This window comes from Triturus cristatus, chromosome 12 (genome assembly GCF_964204655.1).
Source record: "Triturus cristatus chromosome 12, aTriCri1.1, whole genome shotgun sequence".
Taxonomy (NCBI): domain Eukaryota; kingdom Metazoa; phylum Chordata; class Amphibia; order Caudata; family Salamandridae; genus Triturus; species Triturus cristatus.
Window position 1 is genome coordinate 204,943,423 of NC_140595.1, and position 19,918 is coordinate 204,963,340.

A 19,918-nucleotide genomic window follows, 5' to 3' on the forward strand; every position below is an offset into this window, starting at 1 on the left:
AGTCCCTGGAGACAGCAGCAGCAGCAGTTGGTGGTGAGGGGCGGCAGGCAGCAGGCTCTGTGAGCTGTGGAAATGTGAGGTTCTTCCCCACACATATATAGCTCCCTGGGGTAGTTTCAGTGGTTCTAAGCTGCCGCAATTGGTGTTCCAGGGCAGCCTTTTTCAAATGAATCCAATGACCGGTTCCGTGGTGGTCGGAACATGCCTACTGTGATTTTCATAATAGCATTAGGCTACCGCGATTGCAATTCCCATCGGCAGTAAGGGCATGGTCCATGGCGGTGACACACCGCAGGGGCTAGGTGTGCGCTACCGCGGTGGTGCATCTTTCAATTGCATCCAATGACCGGCTCCGCAGTGGCGGAGCACGCCTACTGTGATTTTCAAAATTGCATTAGGCTACAGCGATTTCGGTTCCCATTGGCTGTAAGGGCATGGTCCATGGCGGTGACACACCGCTGGGGCCGGGCGTTAGCTACCGTGATTTGGGTGCCATACATTGATATGAGTGACTGTGATTTGGGTGGCGGAGCATGCCAACCGCCATTTGAGCATGTGTATATGCCTATCACTACCGCGATTGTGTGTTGGACATTGGCGGTGACACACCTCTGGGGCCAGGCGGTAGCTACCACGATTTGGGTACCAAACATTGATATGAATGACTGTGATTTGGGTGGCGGAGCATGCCAACCGCCATTTGAGCATGTGTATATGCCTATCACTACCGCGATTGTGTGTTGGGCATTGGCGGTGACACACCGCTGGGGCCAGGCGGTAGCTACAGCGATTTGGGTGCCATACATTGATATGAGTGACCGTGATTTGGGTGGCGGAGCTCTTTGACAGCACCTATGGACACATCATGCTGTGTCAATGGCCAATTGGCAGTTATCAACGTGCACAGTGGCCACATGATTAATGGCACATCATTGTGCACACAATGCCAATGTAACATGTACCCCACTGCTGACTACACATTCCATGTTTGTGTATGTGATTTTGAACATTGGCATGTACTCCCTCACATGTCACTTGTGATATTGATGGGCATGTCATGTCACTTGTGATATTGATGGGCATGTACACAGAACAGTGTTGTGATGGACTCTCCAATGTGTACACATGCCAATGTGTGAAAGGGCTGAGAAAACCACAGTGATGTATGTCTTAATGAACAATGTGCAGATTTGGCTGTCTACTTTTCTTGGCTCATGCACACACTTGTTGTTTACGCACAGACTGTTCTCATTGTGTGTTGATGTGTTCCCTGTTCAACTTACGCCTGAAGGTGTGGCAGGTACAGCAGCTAGGTATGAGACAGTAGTGTTGCAGTTTCACACATATGCTGTATGAAATACTCACAGGGCTGCTCATGCTAGATGTGGCCATATTCCTTTGTGCATGGTCATAGTCAGATATTGTTTTGGAGGTACTTGCTGTGTGAAAGGGGACAAGTGTACGAGTAGTGTAGATGAAGGTGTCCCTACATGTAAGGTGGTCTGTAACTCAACTGTGATGACAGTCAGTCAGTCAGTCAAAATTCCTTTATTCGATAAATTAATATCATAAAAGACACATACAATCCTAACAAACACAATTAAAAAACTTTGAATAAAACACACAATTCATGCCATGAATCCCGATCATAATATGACCTATTTCATATTCAAATATAAATAATGTAAAAACTACAGTTATAAAATTTGTACGTAAAATGTTAAAAATGATCTAATTTAAAACCTGCAATGGGAAAACAATTTTTTTCCTAATGCGCATAGCAGCGACCAAGAAGCTTGCGACGTGAAACATAATTCGTGGAGTACTTAGTTGCAATAAATATACAAGTGCTGGCCTAACCTGTCTGAAACCCAGCTCCCTCAATATCGGCAGCAAAAACTTCCTCCTGCAATCCTTGTAAAGACTACAGAACATTAAAAAATGTAGAGTGTCCTGTCTCGAAGTATTATCACATTTGCAGGGTTCTGCACGATCCACAGTGCAGCAGGTTTTAAAAAAGCCCAGAGAGAAGTGCACCAAGTTAAACCTAAATCTGATTAGGAGGAACCGATGGTATGAGGCGTTCACAACAATCAGATATGGTTCAGGACCAGGGGAACTGATCAGGGCATAATTGGCTCTAACTGTTGGCTTTGTCATTTCTAGCTCCTCACGTTCTAAGGAAAATAAGGTCTCAAGGGCAGTTTTGGTCATTGCAAGATCCTTCTTCGTGATAGTTTCTGGCGATCGGAAGAGGGCCTCGCGACCTATCTTTTGGAACCCAGATTTTATGTATGCTAACCATGATATTTTATTTACATTATCCAGTTTTAAACAGTTATTTAATATTGCATGGTTTAAAGTAATTTCTTTGTTCAGCCAAATCTTGAGCCAATAAAGGAGAGGAGCCATTCTAATCAGGTCTGTCACAAAACCAATCCCCACTTCCGTGTCTGTAGAGAAAGTCGGAGTGGACTGTGGGACAGAAAGGGTGTCTCGTAGGAACTTATTTTCAATAAGCTGTATTTTATTATGGTTGGTGTAGCCCCATATCTGGCAACCATACGTTGCGACAGCTAAACATTTTGCCTCGTAAACTTTTAGTAGGGCTACAACTGGTCTGGCCCCTAGTCTTTTAACGAAGCCTCTAACTCCCGAAACTGCCCTAGCAAATGCCACACTCCGGCTATTGATTTGAGGGTTCCAAGTGCCCTTTTCATCAAAAACAACCCCTAAATAGGGGAATGTTGAGACCCTGTTTACCACATCCCCACAACAAAAGAAAGTTTTAACCCTGGATTTCTGCCTTCCCTTCCCCGCAATCAGGACCTGAGATTTTTTCGCGTTTATTTTAAGATCCAGTTTTTGCATAAAATCTCCGAAGGCATCCAGCAACTTTTGCAACCCTACTCCAGTGCGGGCCAGAAGCACTGCGTCATCCGCATATAGGAGAACCGGGACAACCTGGTCTCCTATACGCGGGATGTCTAAAGATACCTCTCCCAATTGAGAATCGAGAGCGTTTATATATAGGGTAAACAGCAAGGGTGCCAGGATACATCCCTGTCTGACACCTCTGTCTGACCTAAAGAGCCTCGTGCATCGCCCATTTGAGTTGACTCTGATTTTGGCTGATAAATCCGAGTGAAGATCGGCCAAAAAATATACAAGGGAAGGTTGGAGGCCCATGGTCAATAGGATATTCCAAAGTTTGGATCTATTGACAAGATCGAACGCAGAGGAAAGATCCATAAAACCCATGTATAAAAACCCCTCCTTGGCCACAGTGTATTTATTTATTAAAAGGTGCAAGTTTAAGCACTGGTCAATGGTGTTCCGTTTGGGTCTAAAACCGTATTGTGCATCCGACAGGATCCCACTCCCCTTCAACCATTCACTTAATCTGTTCAAGACCACTCTACCCAGTATTTTGACAGATGAATCTATCAAGGAGATTGGTCTGTAACAGGAGGGGTCCTGTCGGTCTCCTTTTTTAAAAATTGGAATAATGATTGAGGTTGCCCAGGTAGCGGGAAAACTATTATTATTATTTAGCCCAGTCCTGTTGAATACATTGGTTAAAATGTTTGCCCAGATATGTGGATCAGCTCTAAACAGATCCGCAGGGACCCCATCAGGTCCCGGGGCCTTGTTTTGCGACATTTCTTCTATGGCCCTTTCTACTTCAGGAACCTGAAAATCCAGGGAAAAAGAATTGCTTTGTGGCAAGCTTGATGAAGCATGTTTACCATCTACAGGCAGGCTGTATATTTTTTCGAAATGGGTTAGCCATGCCTCGTCAGGAATATTACAATCAAATTCGTGATTTTTATCATCATTAGAGAACAAGGGCTGATTTATAGTTGCCCAAAATTTCCCACTATCTTTCAGGGTGTCAGTAGACAGAAGATTTGTCCAAGCTTCCTCCCTTAGTTCCTGTTTTCTTTGGGCTAAGGCCTGTTTATATACTAGCCTTTTAGAAACTACGAGATCCCTATCTCTAGGGATTTTTTTCAAGGCTTTGAGAAGGTCAGCGTGGGATTGAGAACAATTTTTGTTAAACCATCTTTTTTCCAGCTGAGGTTTTTGCTTCCCTTTAAACAATAGATTCTGATTTATTTGTTTACAAATAATGTTAAAGGCATTTATAACCTCTGGGCCTTGAGACTGAGGATCTAGGCAAATATTAAACTCCGTTTCGGTTTGAGACCGAACTTCGGACAAAAAAGTAGTTGGAACCACTTTAGTCCAACGGAGTTTCCTACCCTGATCAGTTAGGACAACTTCTTTCACCAAGTTTTGTGACGGATGCCTAAACGCTAATGTTCGGCCACCCGGGATTATCTCCAGAATCACCGGGTTGTGATCGCTAAAAATAGAAACCTCTGTAAAATAACGTACAACTTGGACTAACATTAAAGAACTCAAGAAAATATAATCGATGATTGTACCTTTGTCTTTCCCTTTAAAGGTTGGGATCCTATTTTCTCCCTCCCCACAAGCTGATTCATAAAGGTTCCATTCTGCGAGGAGATATTCTAATCTTTCCCCTGTTTAGAATGTTCAAAATGTGGGGCGGCCGAGAATTGCGGATCCTCATGATCATCACCTCGACACAATTTATCGCAAGGGTGGATATTTAGATCCCCCATCAGAAAGATCTCAAAGGAATTCGACCTTGAACTATAAGATAAAAGAAACTGCTCTAAAAGGTCCAGATTATTGTCGGCATCCATTGAGTTATATAGATTAATAAATAAAACTTTATTTACATCGGGAGCCGAAAGTTCCACAATTAAACAGTTTGGACAACCTGCATCAAGCTGCCTAAGTGAGCCCTTTATCTCAAGGGAGAACAACGTGATCAAGCCACCCTTTGCTCTCCCTGCTACACTTTGTTTGGCTGGAATGTGGAAATGGCAAGAGCCATCCATAGAAAAGCTATTTTGTGTGTCCCAAGTCTCTTGTAGGGATATTATGTGGAATGAGCATAGGAATTCCTGCCAATTAGAGTCATTCATTTTAGCCCTAATACCCGCCACGTTCCAGCTCATAATCTTACAGGAAGGGACTAAAGGGCTTTCCGGGTGTTTTATCTCCCTGATGTCATGTTCCAAGGATGTGAAAGTCTCCTGAGCTGATCCCACCAAGATGGCAGTAGGGGCAGGCACTGGGTTAGGTGAAAGAGAAGGGTCAGAATGATCCTGTGAGTATACAAGAGGAACGGCGAAACTTACACCAGTATTACAATCCTCTATCAATGATGGGGCAACCAATGTAGGACAATCACCTCCAAACTCTATTGGACCACCCGGCAGTTGGACATCGGGATTTATTCTCTTTGTAGCGGCTCTATCCTGATCTATTATATCATTAAGATCAAGAACTGTATTGTTAAGGTTCAGTCAATCCACACCTTCCGTATCATTGAGGGGACCAAAACGGTTATGCAATGGGAGGTTAAAATCTGATGACAGTCATTGTTGGCGTTGTGTCAGTCAAAACGTGAGATGTTGTACACATCTCATGGTGTATTGCATTGACTATCTGTTCCGGGTGCTGAAGGAGTTTGGGCTGGGCGATAACTTTGTGCGGTGGACCAAACTGCTATATAGTTCCGCCACAGCTAGGGTTCGTACGGGGCGCACTATTTCGGCGGCCTGTCAGGTGACGAGGGGCACTCGTCAGGGCTGTTCTTTATCCCCGCTGTTGTTCGCACTGGCGATTGAGCCCCTGGCGGCTCATGCCCGACTGGGGCAGTGTTACGGGGGGTCCGGCTGCGGGACGAGCTGCATCACATATCGCTATATGCGGATGACCTATTTCTGTATCTGGCCGATGCGGGGGGCTCTCTACGGGGCGCCAGAACCCTACTTCGGGAGTTTGGGCGATTGTCGGGGTTGCAGGTGAATTGGGCTAAGACCTGCCTGTTTCCTCTGTCCCCTGGCACCCGGCTGCCTCTGGAGCCCACAGATTTGAGGTGGGAGCCGGCCTGCTTGCCATACCTGGGCGTCCGAATATTCCATACCCCAGCTGACCTTTTCGAGGGGAGTGTGGGTGCTGCGCTGAGGGGGCTCAAGGGTAGCATGGCGTTCTGGCGCACTCTTCCTCTATCGGTGGCTGGGCGGGTCGCGCTGCTGAAAATGATAGCCCTGCCGCGATTACTATACTTTTTCCGTACTTTGCCGGTCTGGATCCCGGTCACCTTTTTTAAGATGCTTCGGACTTTGCTGATAGGATTTATATGGGGAACTGGGAGGCGGCGGGTGGCCCTGTCCACTCTGATGAGGCAGAGGGAGGAGGGGGGACTGGCGGTCCCAGACTTCGAATGGTACTATCTGGCGGTGCAGCTGCAGTGGCTGACACAGGCCGTCGCGCGCGAGTTTCGGGGCCCAGAGGGCCCGCTGAGTAGGGTCATTCCACGGCATGTGCTGTCCTTTATTGTGTTGCCGCAGAGCCTCCGGCTGGATCAGCTTACCCTTGAGGAGCGTACACTCCGCTTGTGCTGGATTCGGAGTCAGAAGCGAGCAGGCTTTGTAGCCCCGTATGCCCCGGAGATTCCGCTGGGCATGTGTGCGGCCCTCCCTCATGGCGGGGATTGGTCGGCGTTGGCTGGCTGGGAAGAGCGGGGGGTCCACATGATAGGGGATTTATATAGGGATGGCGTATTGTTGCCGTTCCATGAATTGCAAGGGGCGTATGACTTACCGAGGGGGGATTATCTTCTGCATACCGCATTGGTGGCGGCGATCCAGAAACAGTGGAAGATGGGGCTTTCGGAGCCCCCGATTTCTTTGGGGTGTCAGTTTGTCACCATGGCGGCGGGTACGTTCAAGGCTATCACCTGTCTATACAGGCGGCTGTCCACGGAGACGGTGCCACCTATGGATGCCCTGAGGGGTAAATGGGAAGGGGATCTGGGTAGGCCCATTCCTGAGACGACGTGGGCGCAGATAGTGCGGCGGGCATGGAAGGGCACGCGCAATGCCAGATTCCAACTGGTCCAATTTTATACCTTACACAGGGCTTACCTAACTCCGGTCAAACTCCTGCAGTACTTCGGAGGCTCCCAATCGCCGTGTCCTCGGTGCAGAGTGGAGGGTGCTGATTTTGGTCATATGTTTTGGTCTTGTGTGGGACTGGGCTCTTATTGGGCGGATGTGGTGGAGTGCCTGAACCAGGTGACGGAGCGAGAACTAGAGGCGGAGATGGAGACTTGCCTGTTGTTGTGGTTTCCGCACACATCCAAAACCAAGATTACAAGCAAGTTTTGCGATCTAGGATTGATAATGGCGAAGAGGGAGCTCACTATGCATTGGAAGGCTAGATCTGGGCCGAGCTTTCGGAGATGGAAGGCGAGTTTCTTGTCCTGGGCGGGAAGCGAGGGGACACTGCTCCTGCAGATGGCCACATGCGCGTCTAATGACAAAGCGCTGGAGGCGGCACGGGCTTGGGGGGCTCTGGTGGAAGGGCTTAGATCCTCGGAGGAGCTGCATGAGGAGGATGGGGATCCTGTGGACAGGGATAGGTGTATGGCGCCCGGGGTGGGGCCCCCTGGGGCGACTGGGGAGTCCGCACTGAATAGAGCTACTTAGGTACATCTGGGGAGGTCTCAGCGTTTGCACAATGTATTGGTAACTGTCGAATAGTCGTGGTGGGTGGCTGGGGGCTAGATGGGGGGCGGGGTCTCCAGTATCTTGAGAACAGTGGACATGCCCTTGGGATTGCCTTGGGCTCGGACTTCCTGCTCCCCGGGTCCCCCCCAGCAGAAGTGAAGAAGGGGTTGACGCGGGCGCACTGACAGGGGGGGGTGGGGGTAGAGAGGGTGGAGGGTTGGGGGTCTAGGGGGGAAGCGTGGGAAGAACGGATTTCTCCTGATAGGTACACTGAGGATTGGGTCCTTTTACTTTTCTCTGTACTTGGCTTCATTGCACTGATTGAAAACTTTAATAAAAATCTTAAAAAAAAAAAATGGTGTATTGCATTGACATGTGTCCACTGCATCATCCCTTCACAGTGCTGGCAGACATAGAGAATGAGCAGGTCAGCCGGACATTGCGTCTGGATAGAGCCACCCTACAAGACCTTTGTGCTATGTTGGAGCCCCACCTGCAACCTCGCAGAACATATCCAACTGCTTTCACCCCAATTTCTAAGGTGATGGTGGACCTGCATTTTTTTGCCACAGATCATTCCAGCACACGGTGTCCGGCGCAGGTGGGATGTCGCAACCTATGTTCAGCATGGTGCTACGGGATGTCCTGTCTGCTATGATGATCTACAAGGACAGATATATCCATTTCCCCAGGAGGCATGAATTGGCAGGTGTTAAGGGTAATTTGTATGCCCTTGGGCACATCCCCATGTTGTTGGTGCCATTGATTGCACACATGTTGGGCTGGTTCCACCACAGGCACGTGAGCACATCTACAGGAATGGGAAACATTTCCATTCCATCAACGTGCAAGTGGTGTGCCAGGCGGATATGATCATCTCGCACTTGTGTGTCAAATTTCGAGGCTCGGCGCATGACTCATACATCATGCGTAACAGCATTGTGCCCCAGCTGATGGCTAATCTGCTTCCTGAGCATGCATGGATTGTGGGTGAGTATGCAGTCAATTAGCGTGCTGTGTGTGTGTGACATGCTGTCCTCTGCCACAGTTGTATTACAAAGTAGGTCTGTGTATCTCACACCTAGGTGACTATGCATATCCCAATCGTCCTTGGTTGCTGAGCCCACTGCGGAATCCCTGGATAACAACTGAAGTCCGCTACAATGATGCCCATGGGAGGACCCGTCGTGTGGTGGAGCGTAATTTTGGTCTCCTCAAGTCACGGTTTTGCTGCATGGACAAGACCGGAGGTGCCCTGATGTACTCGCCAAAAAAGGTGTGTCAGATCGTTGTCACATGCTGCATGCTCCACAACCTGGACTTGCACAAGGAGATTCCACTGCTCCTGGATGGTAATGAGCAGCCGAGGTCCCCACCTGCAAACCAACCCATGTCTAGTGATGAGGATAGTGGAGAGGAAGAAGGTGTCGACCTTCGACAACAGCTCATCAACCGCTACTTCACTTGAAGGTGAGTGACAATGTACAACAGGGCCATTGTCTGCTGATGTTGTTGTTGAAAAGGTCTATGTGAGCTTTGTGACTGCAGCCTGTTGTTCACTCAGTGCTGGCTGCCAATGTTTAGGGAACAGGGTAGTTATGCACAGCTACAGAATGTCTATGTCGGTACTGTTGCTCATTGTAATGTGTGCAGATTGGAGTACCTTGATGACTAGTGTTGTGTGATGGCTGTGATGCCACCGCCTGATAAGTGACTATTGTTCTGTTGTGTTTTCCTAGGTCCCTTCAGCCTCTCCTTGCCTACAGACAATCTGTGCTCCTGTGACACTGTAATCATGGTTAACATTGCACATACTGTGATAAACATTGGTGTGTAAGGAGTGTTTATTTACAATGGGTATATGTGACTGGGGAGTGAATATTTCAGAATTGTGAAGGGTGGAGCAATGAGTTGTCAGTGATGGTAGATAAGACAATTGATTCCTCACCACATTGATGTGGTGACCCAGTCCAACAGACGGATGCCATTAACATTAATATGGCTGTGTGGGGAAGGACAGTTGACAAAGTCAATGGCAGGGTGAAGAGGTGCGGCATAATGGCTGGCTCCTTGGATGGCGTTTGCCAGGTGCTTTGCCACGGGTTACTCCCAAGGATTTCTTTGGACGGCCCCTTGGTTTTTTGGCAAGGGGGGCCCCAGCCGCTGGGCCAGTGGGGTCTGAGGAGTTACCCCTCTCCGTGTCCACAGGGGAGGATGGGGAACTGGCATCCTGCGGGACACCGGAGGGAGGTGGAGGTGTTGTTTGTACCGCAGGCCTGATCCTCAGTACCGCCACTAGCTGGGCCAAGATGTCCACGATTTGGCCAATACGGTTGTCTATGGACCTCAGCAGCTGTTGGAGTTCATGGGCATCTTGATGAGCCTGGCCCGTTTGTCCATGGACTTGTTCATAGGCCCCAAGGATTCTGGTGATGTTTGCCAGGGCTTCAGTCCCAGGGTCCTGTTGTCTTTGACTCCCACTTGTCCTCCCACCTACCCTGCAGTCACGGACCTGTTGCCTCACCACTGTATGCACACGCCTACTCTCCCTGCCCTCTGCAGTTGTTGGGTTGGGGTGGTCATCTTCTGGTGCAGTGCGAGTGTTGCAGCCAGCACTGCTGGTGGTGCTGGTGGTGGCCGCACAGATCGTTCCAGCAGGGGTCAGCGTTGTTGTTGTTGCTGAGGGGGCGGGGGGGGGCAGTGGTGTCCTGGGAACTGTTGCGCCCTGGCATACCAGATAGGCTGGCTTGGAGCTTCAAATCCTCGAAATCCAGGGAGTCCGCATCAGAGAGTCCATGTTCCAGGGAGGAGACTGGCTCTGCAGGTTGATGTTGTTGTCCTCTGTAGTCAGTTCTTGGTCACCTGTGGGACAGAGGGGAGATGGTCATTGATGTGCACAGCTCAAGCTTGATGTTCAATGTCTCTTGTTTACAGGTTATGCAACACACATTTAACTATTTCACACATTGTATGCCTGCACAGTGATGTACATCATGACATGATGTGGGGGTACATACATTATTTTTCCATGGTGTGACATGTCAATGGATACCAGGCCCCACGTGAAGATTTTAGGATTACGATGAAAGGTTGACATCTGACAACTGGCGGCTATACAACTTGATTTGAAGCAGCTTTGCTGATTACTCTGACTGGCAGCCATTACATCTGCGCATAACCTAGCCATTTTGATCTCATGCATACCGTTGTCCTGTTCTGTGCTTTGATTTCTTTGTTCAACAGATCATGCTTGTTTACTTTTCCCATGGTCCTTCATGATCAGCTCCCATGGTAGTTACAGAGAGCATTCGTTGCTGTGCATGTTTGAGCCCTGATTTGCTTCAACCATGGATTTGGTGAGTCACACTTCTATTTCTGTGACAGTTACATACGCTTAGCTGTCTGAACCCTGTAAATGGAGATTGTATCTGTGTCAATTTTTGTGTGATATGAGGCCTTGTGTTGTCATATGCTTTTATTGAGGAATGCTGGGGTGCATGCAATGTCTGCTTACCTGTCCTGTTGTCACATTGTGGTAGACTTTCTGGCACATGCTTCTGGGTGGGTGTGGAGGGCTCCATCCTGCTCAGGGGTGGGACTGGGGTGCATGGTGGGAGTTGTATTGCAGGCCTCCCACCCCCAAACAGCCCTCCCTGGGAAGCTCGCTACCTACCTGTTAGGTGAGGGGAAACCATAAAATGGCTGCCACATGCATCTGGGTGGGACGGAGTGCTCCATCTTGCTGAACTTGGGAACAAGGAGGCATGGTGGGAATTGTAGTGCAGGCCTCCCACCCACAGACAGAACAACCTTGGTAAATGGCTGCCTACCTGTTAGGTTGAAGTGTACAATGCAATGGCTGCCACATGCATCTGGGTGGGAGGGAGTGCTCCATCTTGCTAAGCTTGGAAACAAGGAGGCATGGTGGGAGTTATAGTGCAAGCATCCCACCCACAGACAGAACAACCTTGGTAAATGGCTGCCTACCTGTTAGTTTGATGTGTACAATGCAATGGCTGCCACATGCATCTGGGTGGGAGGGAGTGCTCCATCTTGCTGAGCTTGGGAACAAGGCGGCATGGTGGGAGTTGTAGTGATGGCCTCCCACCCACAGACAGAACAACCTTTGTAAATGGCTGCCTACCTGTTAGTTTGAAGTGTACAATGCAATGGCTGCCACATGCATCTGGGTGGGAGGGAGTACTCCATCTTGCTGAGCTTGGGAACAAGGAGGCATGGTGAGAGTGTAGTGCAGACCCCCCACCCACAGACAGAACAACCTTGGTAAATGGCTGACTACCTGTTAGTTTGATGTGTACAATGCAATGGCTGCCACATGCATCTGGGTGGGAGGGAGTGCTCCATCTTGCTGAGCTTGGGAACAAGGAGGCACGGTGGGAGTTGTAGTGCAGGCCTCCCCCCCACAGACAGAATAACCTTGGTAAATGGCTGCCTACCTGTTAGTTTGTTTGTAGTGATCTAATGGCTGCCACATGCTTCTGGGTGGGGGTGAGTGCTACATCCTGCTCAGGGGTGGGTCAGGGGGCCTGGTGGGAGTTGTTGTGCAGGCCTGCCACCCCCAAACAGACCTCCCTGGGAAGATGGCTGCCTACCTGTTAGTTTGTTTGTAGTGATCTCATGGCTGCCACGTGCTTCTGGGTGGGGGTGAGTGTTACATCCTACTCAAGGGTGGGTCAGGGGACCTGGTGGGAGTTGTTGAGCAGGCCTCCCACCCCCAAACAGCCCTCCCTGGGAATATGGCTACCTACCTGTTAGTTTGTTTGTAGTGATTTAATGGCTGCCACATGCTTCTGGGTGGGAGGGAGTGCTACATCCTGCGCAGGGGTGGGTCAGGGGTGCATGGTGGGAGTAGTAGTGCAAGCCTCCCACCCCCAAACAGATCAACCTTGGTAATTGGCTGCCTAACTGTTAGTTTGAAGTGTACAATGCAATGGCTGCCACATGCATCTGGGTGGGAGGGAGTGCCCCATCTCGCTGAGCTTGGGAACAGGGAGGCATGGTGGGAGTTATATTGCAGGCCTCCCACCCCCAAACAGCCCTCCATGGGAAGATGGCTACCTACCTGATAGGTGAGGGGGAACCATACAATGGCTGCAACATGCTTCTGGGTAGGGTGGAGTGCTACATCCTGCTCAGGGGTGGGTCAGGGGGACTGGTGGGAGATGTAGTGCTGGTTGCCTGGACATACACAACCCTGTAAATGTTGGCTACCTTTGGGGTGATTCAGATGGAGTGGATGTTACATCTGTGAGACCTGTGTTGGGTATTGTGGTGCAGATGAACGTACTTGGGCCTCGGAGATGTGGCTTTGTAGTTGTGCTAGACAGTACATAGCAATGGTATACATTTGTTGGTACTTACCAGCCTGCACTCCCCTGGCTATTCTCTGGTTGTAGTATGGCAAGCACCTTCTCCTCCCATGCAGTGAATGTTTTGGGTGCAATGGGAGGCCCACTGTCAGTCCCCCAAGCCAGCTGACGGTTCTTGTTCCTCTTTTCTTTCACAACCCTCTTCAGGTCGTGCCACCGCTTCATGATTTCATTTTTTGAGCGTGGGGTGGTCCCTACTGCATTGACCTTGTCAACTATCCTTGCCCAAATTTGTGCTCTTGTGGCTAATGGTGTCTGTTGGACCAGCGAACCAAACAGTTGTGGTTCTACCCTGATTATCTCATATACCATGACTACCAACTCACTCTCTGTGAATTTGGGCATTTTCTGTGGTGCCATGGAGTGTGATGTGCTAATGTTTTGGGGTGCAGTTGTGAGGGTGGTGGGGGTGGTGTAGGTGGTGTGCGTGTGTGTGTGTGTGTTGTTGTGCTGGTGTGATGTGTGCAGGTTTGCCTCTCCTTTGTGCTGTGGTGTTGGGCCCTTCAGTTGTGGAGTATTGCAAAGGATTCTGGTCAGGAAAGGGGTTGTTTTTATGCTCAGGTATGTGGGTGTGTCTAGCTGGGGTATTGCTGTCAGGTGTGTTGTGTGGGTTGTCCTGGGATTTGTACTTTTTGAATTTGCCATGGGGGTGTGTCTCTGGGATGTGTTAGGTGTTTTTGGGGGCAGGACTAGTTTGCTGTGTGCACTTGGTGGCCTTGTTCTGTATTTTTATTTTGACCGCCATTTTTTCCACGAAGCGTCCGCAGCGATGGCTATGCTACAGCCCTTCTGCTGTATCTCCCATTCATCACTGTTTGTGACCGCGGCGGTCGGATACAGCGGAACATACTGCGGTCACATTGGGGATATTCTGATTTTCCGGGTGGTGTCTCCGCTGTCCTGGCGGCGGTTTGGTGTGTTTCCGCCGCGAATCCGAACGTCGCGGACGGGTTTTCACCTTCTCCGCCGGCTACGGGCGGTTTTTCGTTGCCTCTACCCGCCGCGGTCGGATTTTTTTGACAGTTAGTCCCAATCGGACCGTCGGTTTTGCCGCGGTACTGGCGGGCGGTTGTTTTCCGCTACCATGGCAGTCGGGGTGGTTTTTCCGACCGCCATCTTAATGGGCCCCATTGTGTGTTTGGCCTCTGCCCAATTTAGTGCTATGCTTGATGTCAGGTTCTGGGTCCGAATCTTGCTTTTATGTTCTGTAATCCGAACTTTAAGTTTGCGTGCTGTTTTCCCAACATACACTTTGCCACACGGGCACTTAATGCAGTAGACCACATTACTCGTATTACAATCGCTGGTGTGTCATAATTGGATTTTTATTGCCTGTCAATGGATGTGATAATTGTGAGAAGTTGGCCTGGTATATGCTGCTCACTAATTCTAGTGATCACCTTGTACCATGCCAAACAACCCTTATGGTGGTGGTTGAAGTCAACCTTGATAGACCAGCTATCCTAGTGGTAGCGTGGACAGTGCAGTCTGCAGGCTAAACTCTTGAGGGCATGTGAAGCCAGCTGTTTTACCATATGTAACCTCCTTGAATACCAAATGAAAGGACACCACACAGATATATATTCAAAATATATATGTATTTATTTACTTAAAAGTATCCCCTATACTCTTTATGAGCACAGAAGCACATTCGTTACAACAAGGCAGTGTTTAAATATACAAAAGTTGCACAATTATGGATGGGCCAGGTGGCCAGCTAAACCATATACTAAAATAGTGGTATAAGAACCACAAATAGAAAGGAAGGAAGGCCTAGGGCCTTGGGAATCGCTGGGACGACAAGGAACTAACTGTAGTTAGTGACCAGGAGGCCCACAGGATGCGCGTGCAGTGTGAAAAGTTACACGCGTGCACCTATTGATTGCAATGGGTGCGTAAAAGTCACAAAGTTAAAGGAAAAGGAGTCTTCCGGATGGACCAGAACCTAATAACTTGAAACCTAGACACTAGAGATGTTTCTCTACCCAGGAGCACCGGAGTGCCAGCGTTACCTCACCCACAGGAAGCGGGTTCATAGGGGTCAAAGTGCGTCGGGTTTCGTCGTGCAGGTCTATGGAGCCTGAGGATGAAGATGCTGCAGGCGGCCAGGCAGGAAGAGTTTGGGTGGATCCAAGGATGGATCTGAAGAGTAGACGACCTGTAAGCAGAGGGGACAGTGTTCAAAGTCACTAGCCAGTGACCGGCGTGGAACCAGGAAGGAACCAGGCGATGTCGGGTGCCAACAGGTGAAGAAAGGAAGCTGGTCTCTGCAGCCACGTGGAAGTGAAGATGTCGCCGACGTCCAGGAGCCACTCACGAGTTGTCCCACAAAGGCTCTAGCTGATGGCGGTGTCTGCTTCTCGATTGGAGCAAACAGGCCTTGGCTAATGCAAGCCACGCAGGAGTCGATGAAAGCTTGGTGCTCTAACCAGCAAGGTCAGAGGGGCTGCTCCTTTTCACAGGAGCAAGGGCCAGTCTGGAGCAACCAGACCAGCGGTGTTGTTCGTAGATTTCGTCGCCAAGATGGCCACTAGCCAACGGGCCAGTAACCGGGATGACGCGTCGAGTGGTAAAAAGCAAAAGGGCCCCACGCAGATCTCGTGGATGCTGGAGGGCTGGTCTTTGGTGCAAATGTTGCTCGGTGTTGGGGCTTCACAGGGCCCAAAGCACAGCATTGAGGATGCCTCGGGTGCTGCGCAGTCAGCTTGTCGTGGACGTTCCAAGATGGCCAGTCCCACGTCTCTCGGTGCCTCCACGGGTCTCTTCTTTGCAGGGACTGTGGATTTGGCTCAGAGATGTCTGGGAGTCTGGGTCTTGCCGGGCTCTGGGCTCGGTCTCCGGCGGGAGGCGGCGGCAAAGCAGTCGTTGAGTTGCTGGATAGAGCCTGTATTCACAGGGTGGTCACTCCTTGGCCACAAGGGAGATTCTCTTCAGCCTTCTGTGCAGCAGAACGTCGAAGTCCAGTAGTTCTTCTTATTAAAGTCGAGTTTCAGGATGATCTCAAGTCTTGGGACACAGCTCCTACTCTTATTCCAAATCTAGGGTCCGGATTACCTGCTAGGTCCCTCCTCTGAGTGGGACCAGGTAGGGGGTGGTTACACCCCCTTTCCTTTGTCCAGTTTCGCGCCAGGACTGGGGCTGGAGAGCCCCAGCTCCGGTTTGAACTGGCATATGCACAGGGACACCTTGTGTGCCCCAGGCATGTCTCAATCTATTCAGCCCTCCCTAACCCACTACACAAAATCCTGTCTGGGGTGGTGCAAGCACCTCCCCTGACAGGAAACCCTTTGTCCACACCTCCCAAGCTGGAAGGACTCCCAGCAGCAGGAGGGCAGACTTGTGTCTCTGGTGGCAGCGTCCATTTTGTGATGCTGAGGCTCTGTCTAACTTTACCCGGGTTTCAGGTTAGGTACATGTCGTGTCCCTCTAGAAGGTTGGAATGCTACCCCCGTCGCCAGAACTGGCGAGGGGGTAGTATTCCAAATCGTATGACACCTTACTCAACATGTTTTGATAAAGCCAAACCAAAGTTAGCATTTGACCGCGAGGTACATAATGCACTTAAGAGTATATGGTATGGCAATATCATGAAACAGCTAAAGGACGTTGTTCCGAAAGCTGCAGACAGGCTCAGCTCATGCCAGAGCACCATCTCACACGAAACCAAGCACTCTGCCTCCAGGACTGTTAAGGCCTGCCATAGGAGTGACTGATAGGTTACCATGTGTCCATATATGTTAGATATAGATATACTATATCTAAGTAAGAGGTGATTACACCAACTTACCGCAGCTGAGTGATCAGCCAGTTGTGTCAAATAGTGAGGCCAGGCCAGGGGTGGCACAATACATGCTGCAGCCCCTGGTAGGCCTTGGATACACCTATGCCCTGGGTACCTGGGGTACACTGTTACAGGGTCCAATAAGGTGAACCAGTTCCAATTGGTAGTACACCTAGTGTGCATTGGCATTCATTTAGGGAGAGAGCAGCAGGGCTGTGGGTCTGATTAGCAGGCCCACAGCCACTCTAAGTCATAAAACCAGTGAAGCAAAAGCAAAAATTTGGGGTGACCATAGGATAGCAGACCCTACTCTCCTACACCTACTATTTTAGGATATGGTCAATGTTAATTGAGACTTGATGCTTGTCTGTAAGCTGTAAAATTTGTAAAACAAACAGATTTTTCAAAAAAACAAAAGTCAGCATGAGCCTCAGTTCTAATTAAAAAAATGTTAATGTTTAATAGAGTGCCCCATTTTTCGCCTATGTTGGTAATCACCGTAAATGTATTCCCTTTTCTGGTATTAATAATTCTGTTAAACTGGTCATCATTGAAACCAAATGTTTTAAACTGATCCATCTGCAAATAAGCTAGGATGGGGTCTACGTCAAATACCTACAATAGGGCAAGCCCTAACTCTCCAGTCACAAGGACTGTGCTCAGAATCTGTAAGAAAGAGAGAGGGGTCCAATTCACCAAAGGGTCAGGACACCAAAATGACACAAAGTCTAAAATAATCGCCCTTTGGGATACTTAAATTGCATACCATATTACTACCACACTACATACAACATTCAAATATCACCGAATTTATCTCACAGTAGCCCAAAAAATCTAATAAGAAAATATGTATTAGGTTGGTTTAAAAAACTTTCTTCCTTCTTTCAAAATGTTTGATAATCACTAAAATATATAAAATACATTATTCACAAAGATAACATGTATAGGAAAAAGTGCAAATCAATATAAGTTCAAAGACAGTCATGAGCAATAATTCAACATTGAATCTTATTGTCCTTTTCATATGTTCCAAAATAGTATGTGTTTCAGGGCCACAAGCCCCTTCTTCCTGGGCAATAAACAACACACCAGAGCCCTGCATGTCATTTCCGGTATTTATTAGCCATATCCACTCACCATGGGCGTGTGGATTTTACGCTATGGTTTTTTCAGTGAATTTGTACGGTTTTTTAAATGCTAAGTTACTTTACGCCATTCGTGGCGTGCGCGCCCACTTAACGCAGTTCGTTCTGTGCGCGCACGGTGCGCTTCGCGCACCGTGCGCGCACAGTGAGCACGCGGTGCGCTTCGCGTGCCCACGTTACGCTAGATGGGCCATGTACGCACGATGCGCTTCGCGCACCGTGCGCACATGGAGGACATATGATGCACTTCGTTTTGAAAGGTAATATTTTAATTTTTCGTATATTTTATAAGCCATGCACAAATGGTGCCCTTCGGGCACCATTTGCACACGGGGTGGAGAGAGTGTGGATAATTTTTTTTTTTTATTATTTTTTTTTTAAATTTTAGTTTTTTTCAGCCGTGATAAGCCATGCACAATTGGTGGCCTTCGGCTACCAATTGCACACGGGGTGCAGAGATTGTGGATGATGTTTTTTTTAAAAATTATTTTTTACCGTACGCGTACGGTAAGCGTAATCGGCGAAATTACCGAAAAAATAAAAATTCCGTTTTTGGCCTTGGAGGATCTTTGGGGACTTCCTCAACATGCCTATGTGTGTGGGAGCTGTCTAAACAGCCCCTTTACATGTTTTTGGGCTTTAAATTTTAAAAATCGCTCTCAGTGCGAGAGAGAAAATGGCGGCCGCAGCTTCCTGGTTTCGGCCGATTCGAATGTTTACTAAGATCTAAGAGCCAATCAGAATCGCGCTCGCGCACGCCACCGTACGCGTACGGTAAGCGTACCGTAAGCGCACCGTAAGCTGGCTCAGATATATATATTGATTTAAAGGCTATTTTCTCAGAATCTACTGAACAGATTTACACCAAACCTACAAAAGGCACTTCCTTGACCTGAGGACTACCTCTCTGCCAAATTTCTAGTAATTCTGTTCAGCCGTTCGGGCTGTAGCCCTGTCTAAAGGTCCTATGGAAAAATGCATGGGAAAAACGCGTTTTGGGACCCCCCTTTTATCTCAGCCCCCGCTTGACGAATCCCCCCGAGACTTTCAGGGTAGGAGCGGAGCGTAGCGCCCCACCTATTTTGAAAAATTCGTGAGGATTCGTCAACCGGCGCAAAAGTTATCCAAAATAGAATGTTGCGGATTTCCTATGGAAACGTGGTCCTAACTATAACTACCTACTGGCGACCGCCAGTAGGTAATATATATATATATATATATATATATATATATATATATATATATATATATATATATACACACACATCACATCCCAACAATAGTCCTGCCAATTGTGTTCAGAGAGTGGGCTTTTGATAGCGGTGTTAGGGAGCTTACTAGGATTATCATTGGTAGTCCTTATTATTGATGTAAATCAGCTACTTTCCTAAAATTAACCAAGGATATTATAATGTATGTGTGGGGTTTCAGTAGACACTGACTTAAGTAAACCAGAAAAACAGGAGGGTTATCATTGAAACAGGATTTGTTTATTTATATTCACCGCAGTGGCTATTTCTTTCTCTGAACAGGAGACAATAGTGAGAACCACAAAAAAAACTTCCAAGGCAAGTTTTGGATGTATATGCAAACAAGTGGATATGCTATCTCGATCTGCACATCATCATATGTACATAAGTCATGACAATTATAATATGTTAATCTCCATCCATTTAGTATTGGGTGCTAAGACGGTGCCAACTACTCATCCACCTGGAGTATTATACCTTTGCATCTACAGAGTAGTTCAAATCAAAATCCACCTCACAAACTCTGTAGCACACCAAAGCAAAGTCACTGTGAAAGTTCCTCTAATAGTTCAATCAGTATATATGCAAAATGATTAGCAGTTGTTATGTCCAATCATATGTGTGCTATATGGCACAGGAAACTTCACAAAGTGTTCCAACTCCACTTCGAAAATCCAGTAATCAATTTTTATTCCAAAAATAAATAAACTGGCTGCTGTGTGAATTTGGAATAAAA

At 48.3% G+C, this 19,918-nt stretch overlaps 1 protein-coding gene across 1 annotated transcript in view; it reads right to left on the reverse strand.

Moving 5' to 3' along the window:
• Positions 1 to 9,444: 9,444 nt before the first annotated feature.
• Positions 9,445 to 19,918, reverse strand: part of LOC146773073 (uncharacterized) — a 682,875-nt gene continuing 672,401 nt past the window's right edge. The window contains exon 10 of the mRNA XM_085638325.1: positions 9,445 to 10,478. Coding sequence (XP_085494451.1) covers positions 10,372 to 10,478 — 107 coding nt within the window. The 3' untranslated portion in view covers positions 9,445 to 10,371. The remainder of the gene's footprint in view (positions 10,479 to 19,918) is intronic.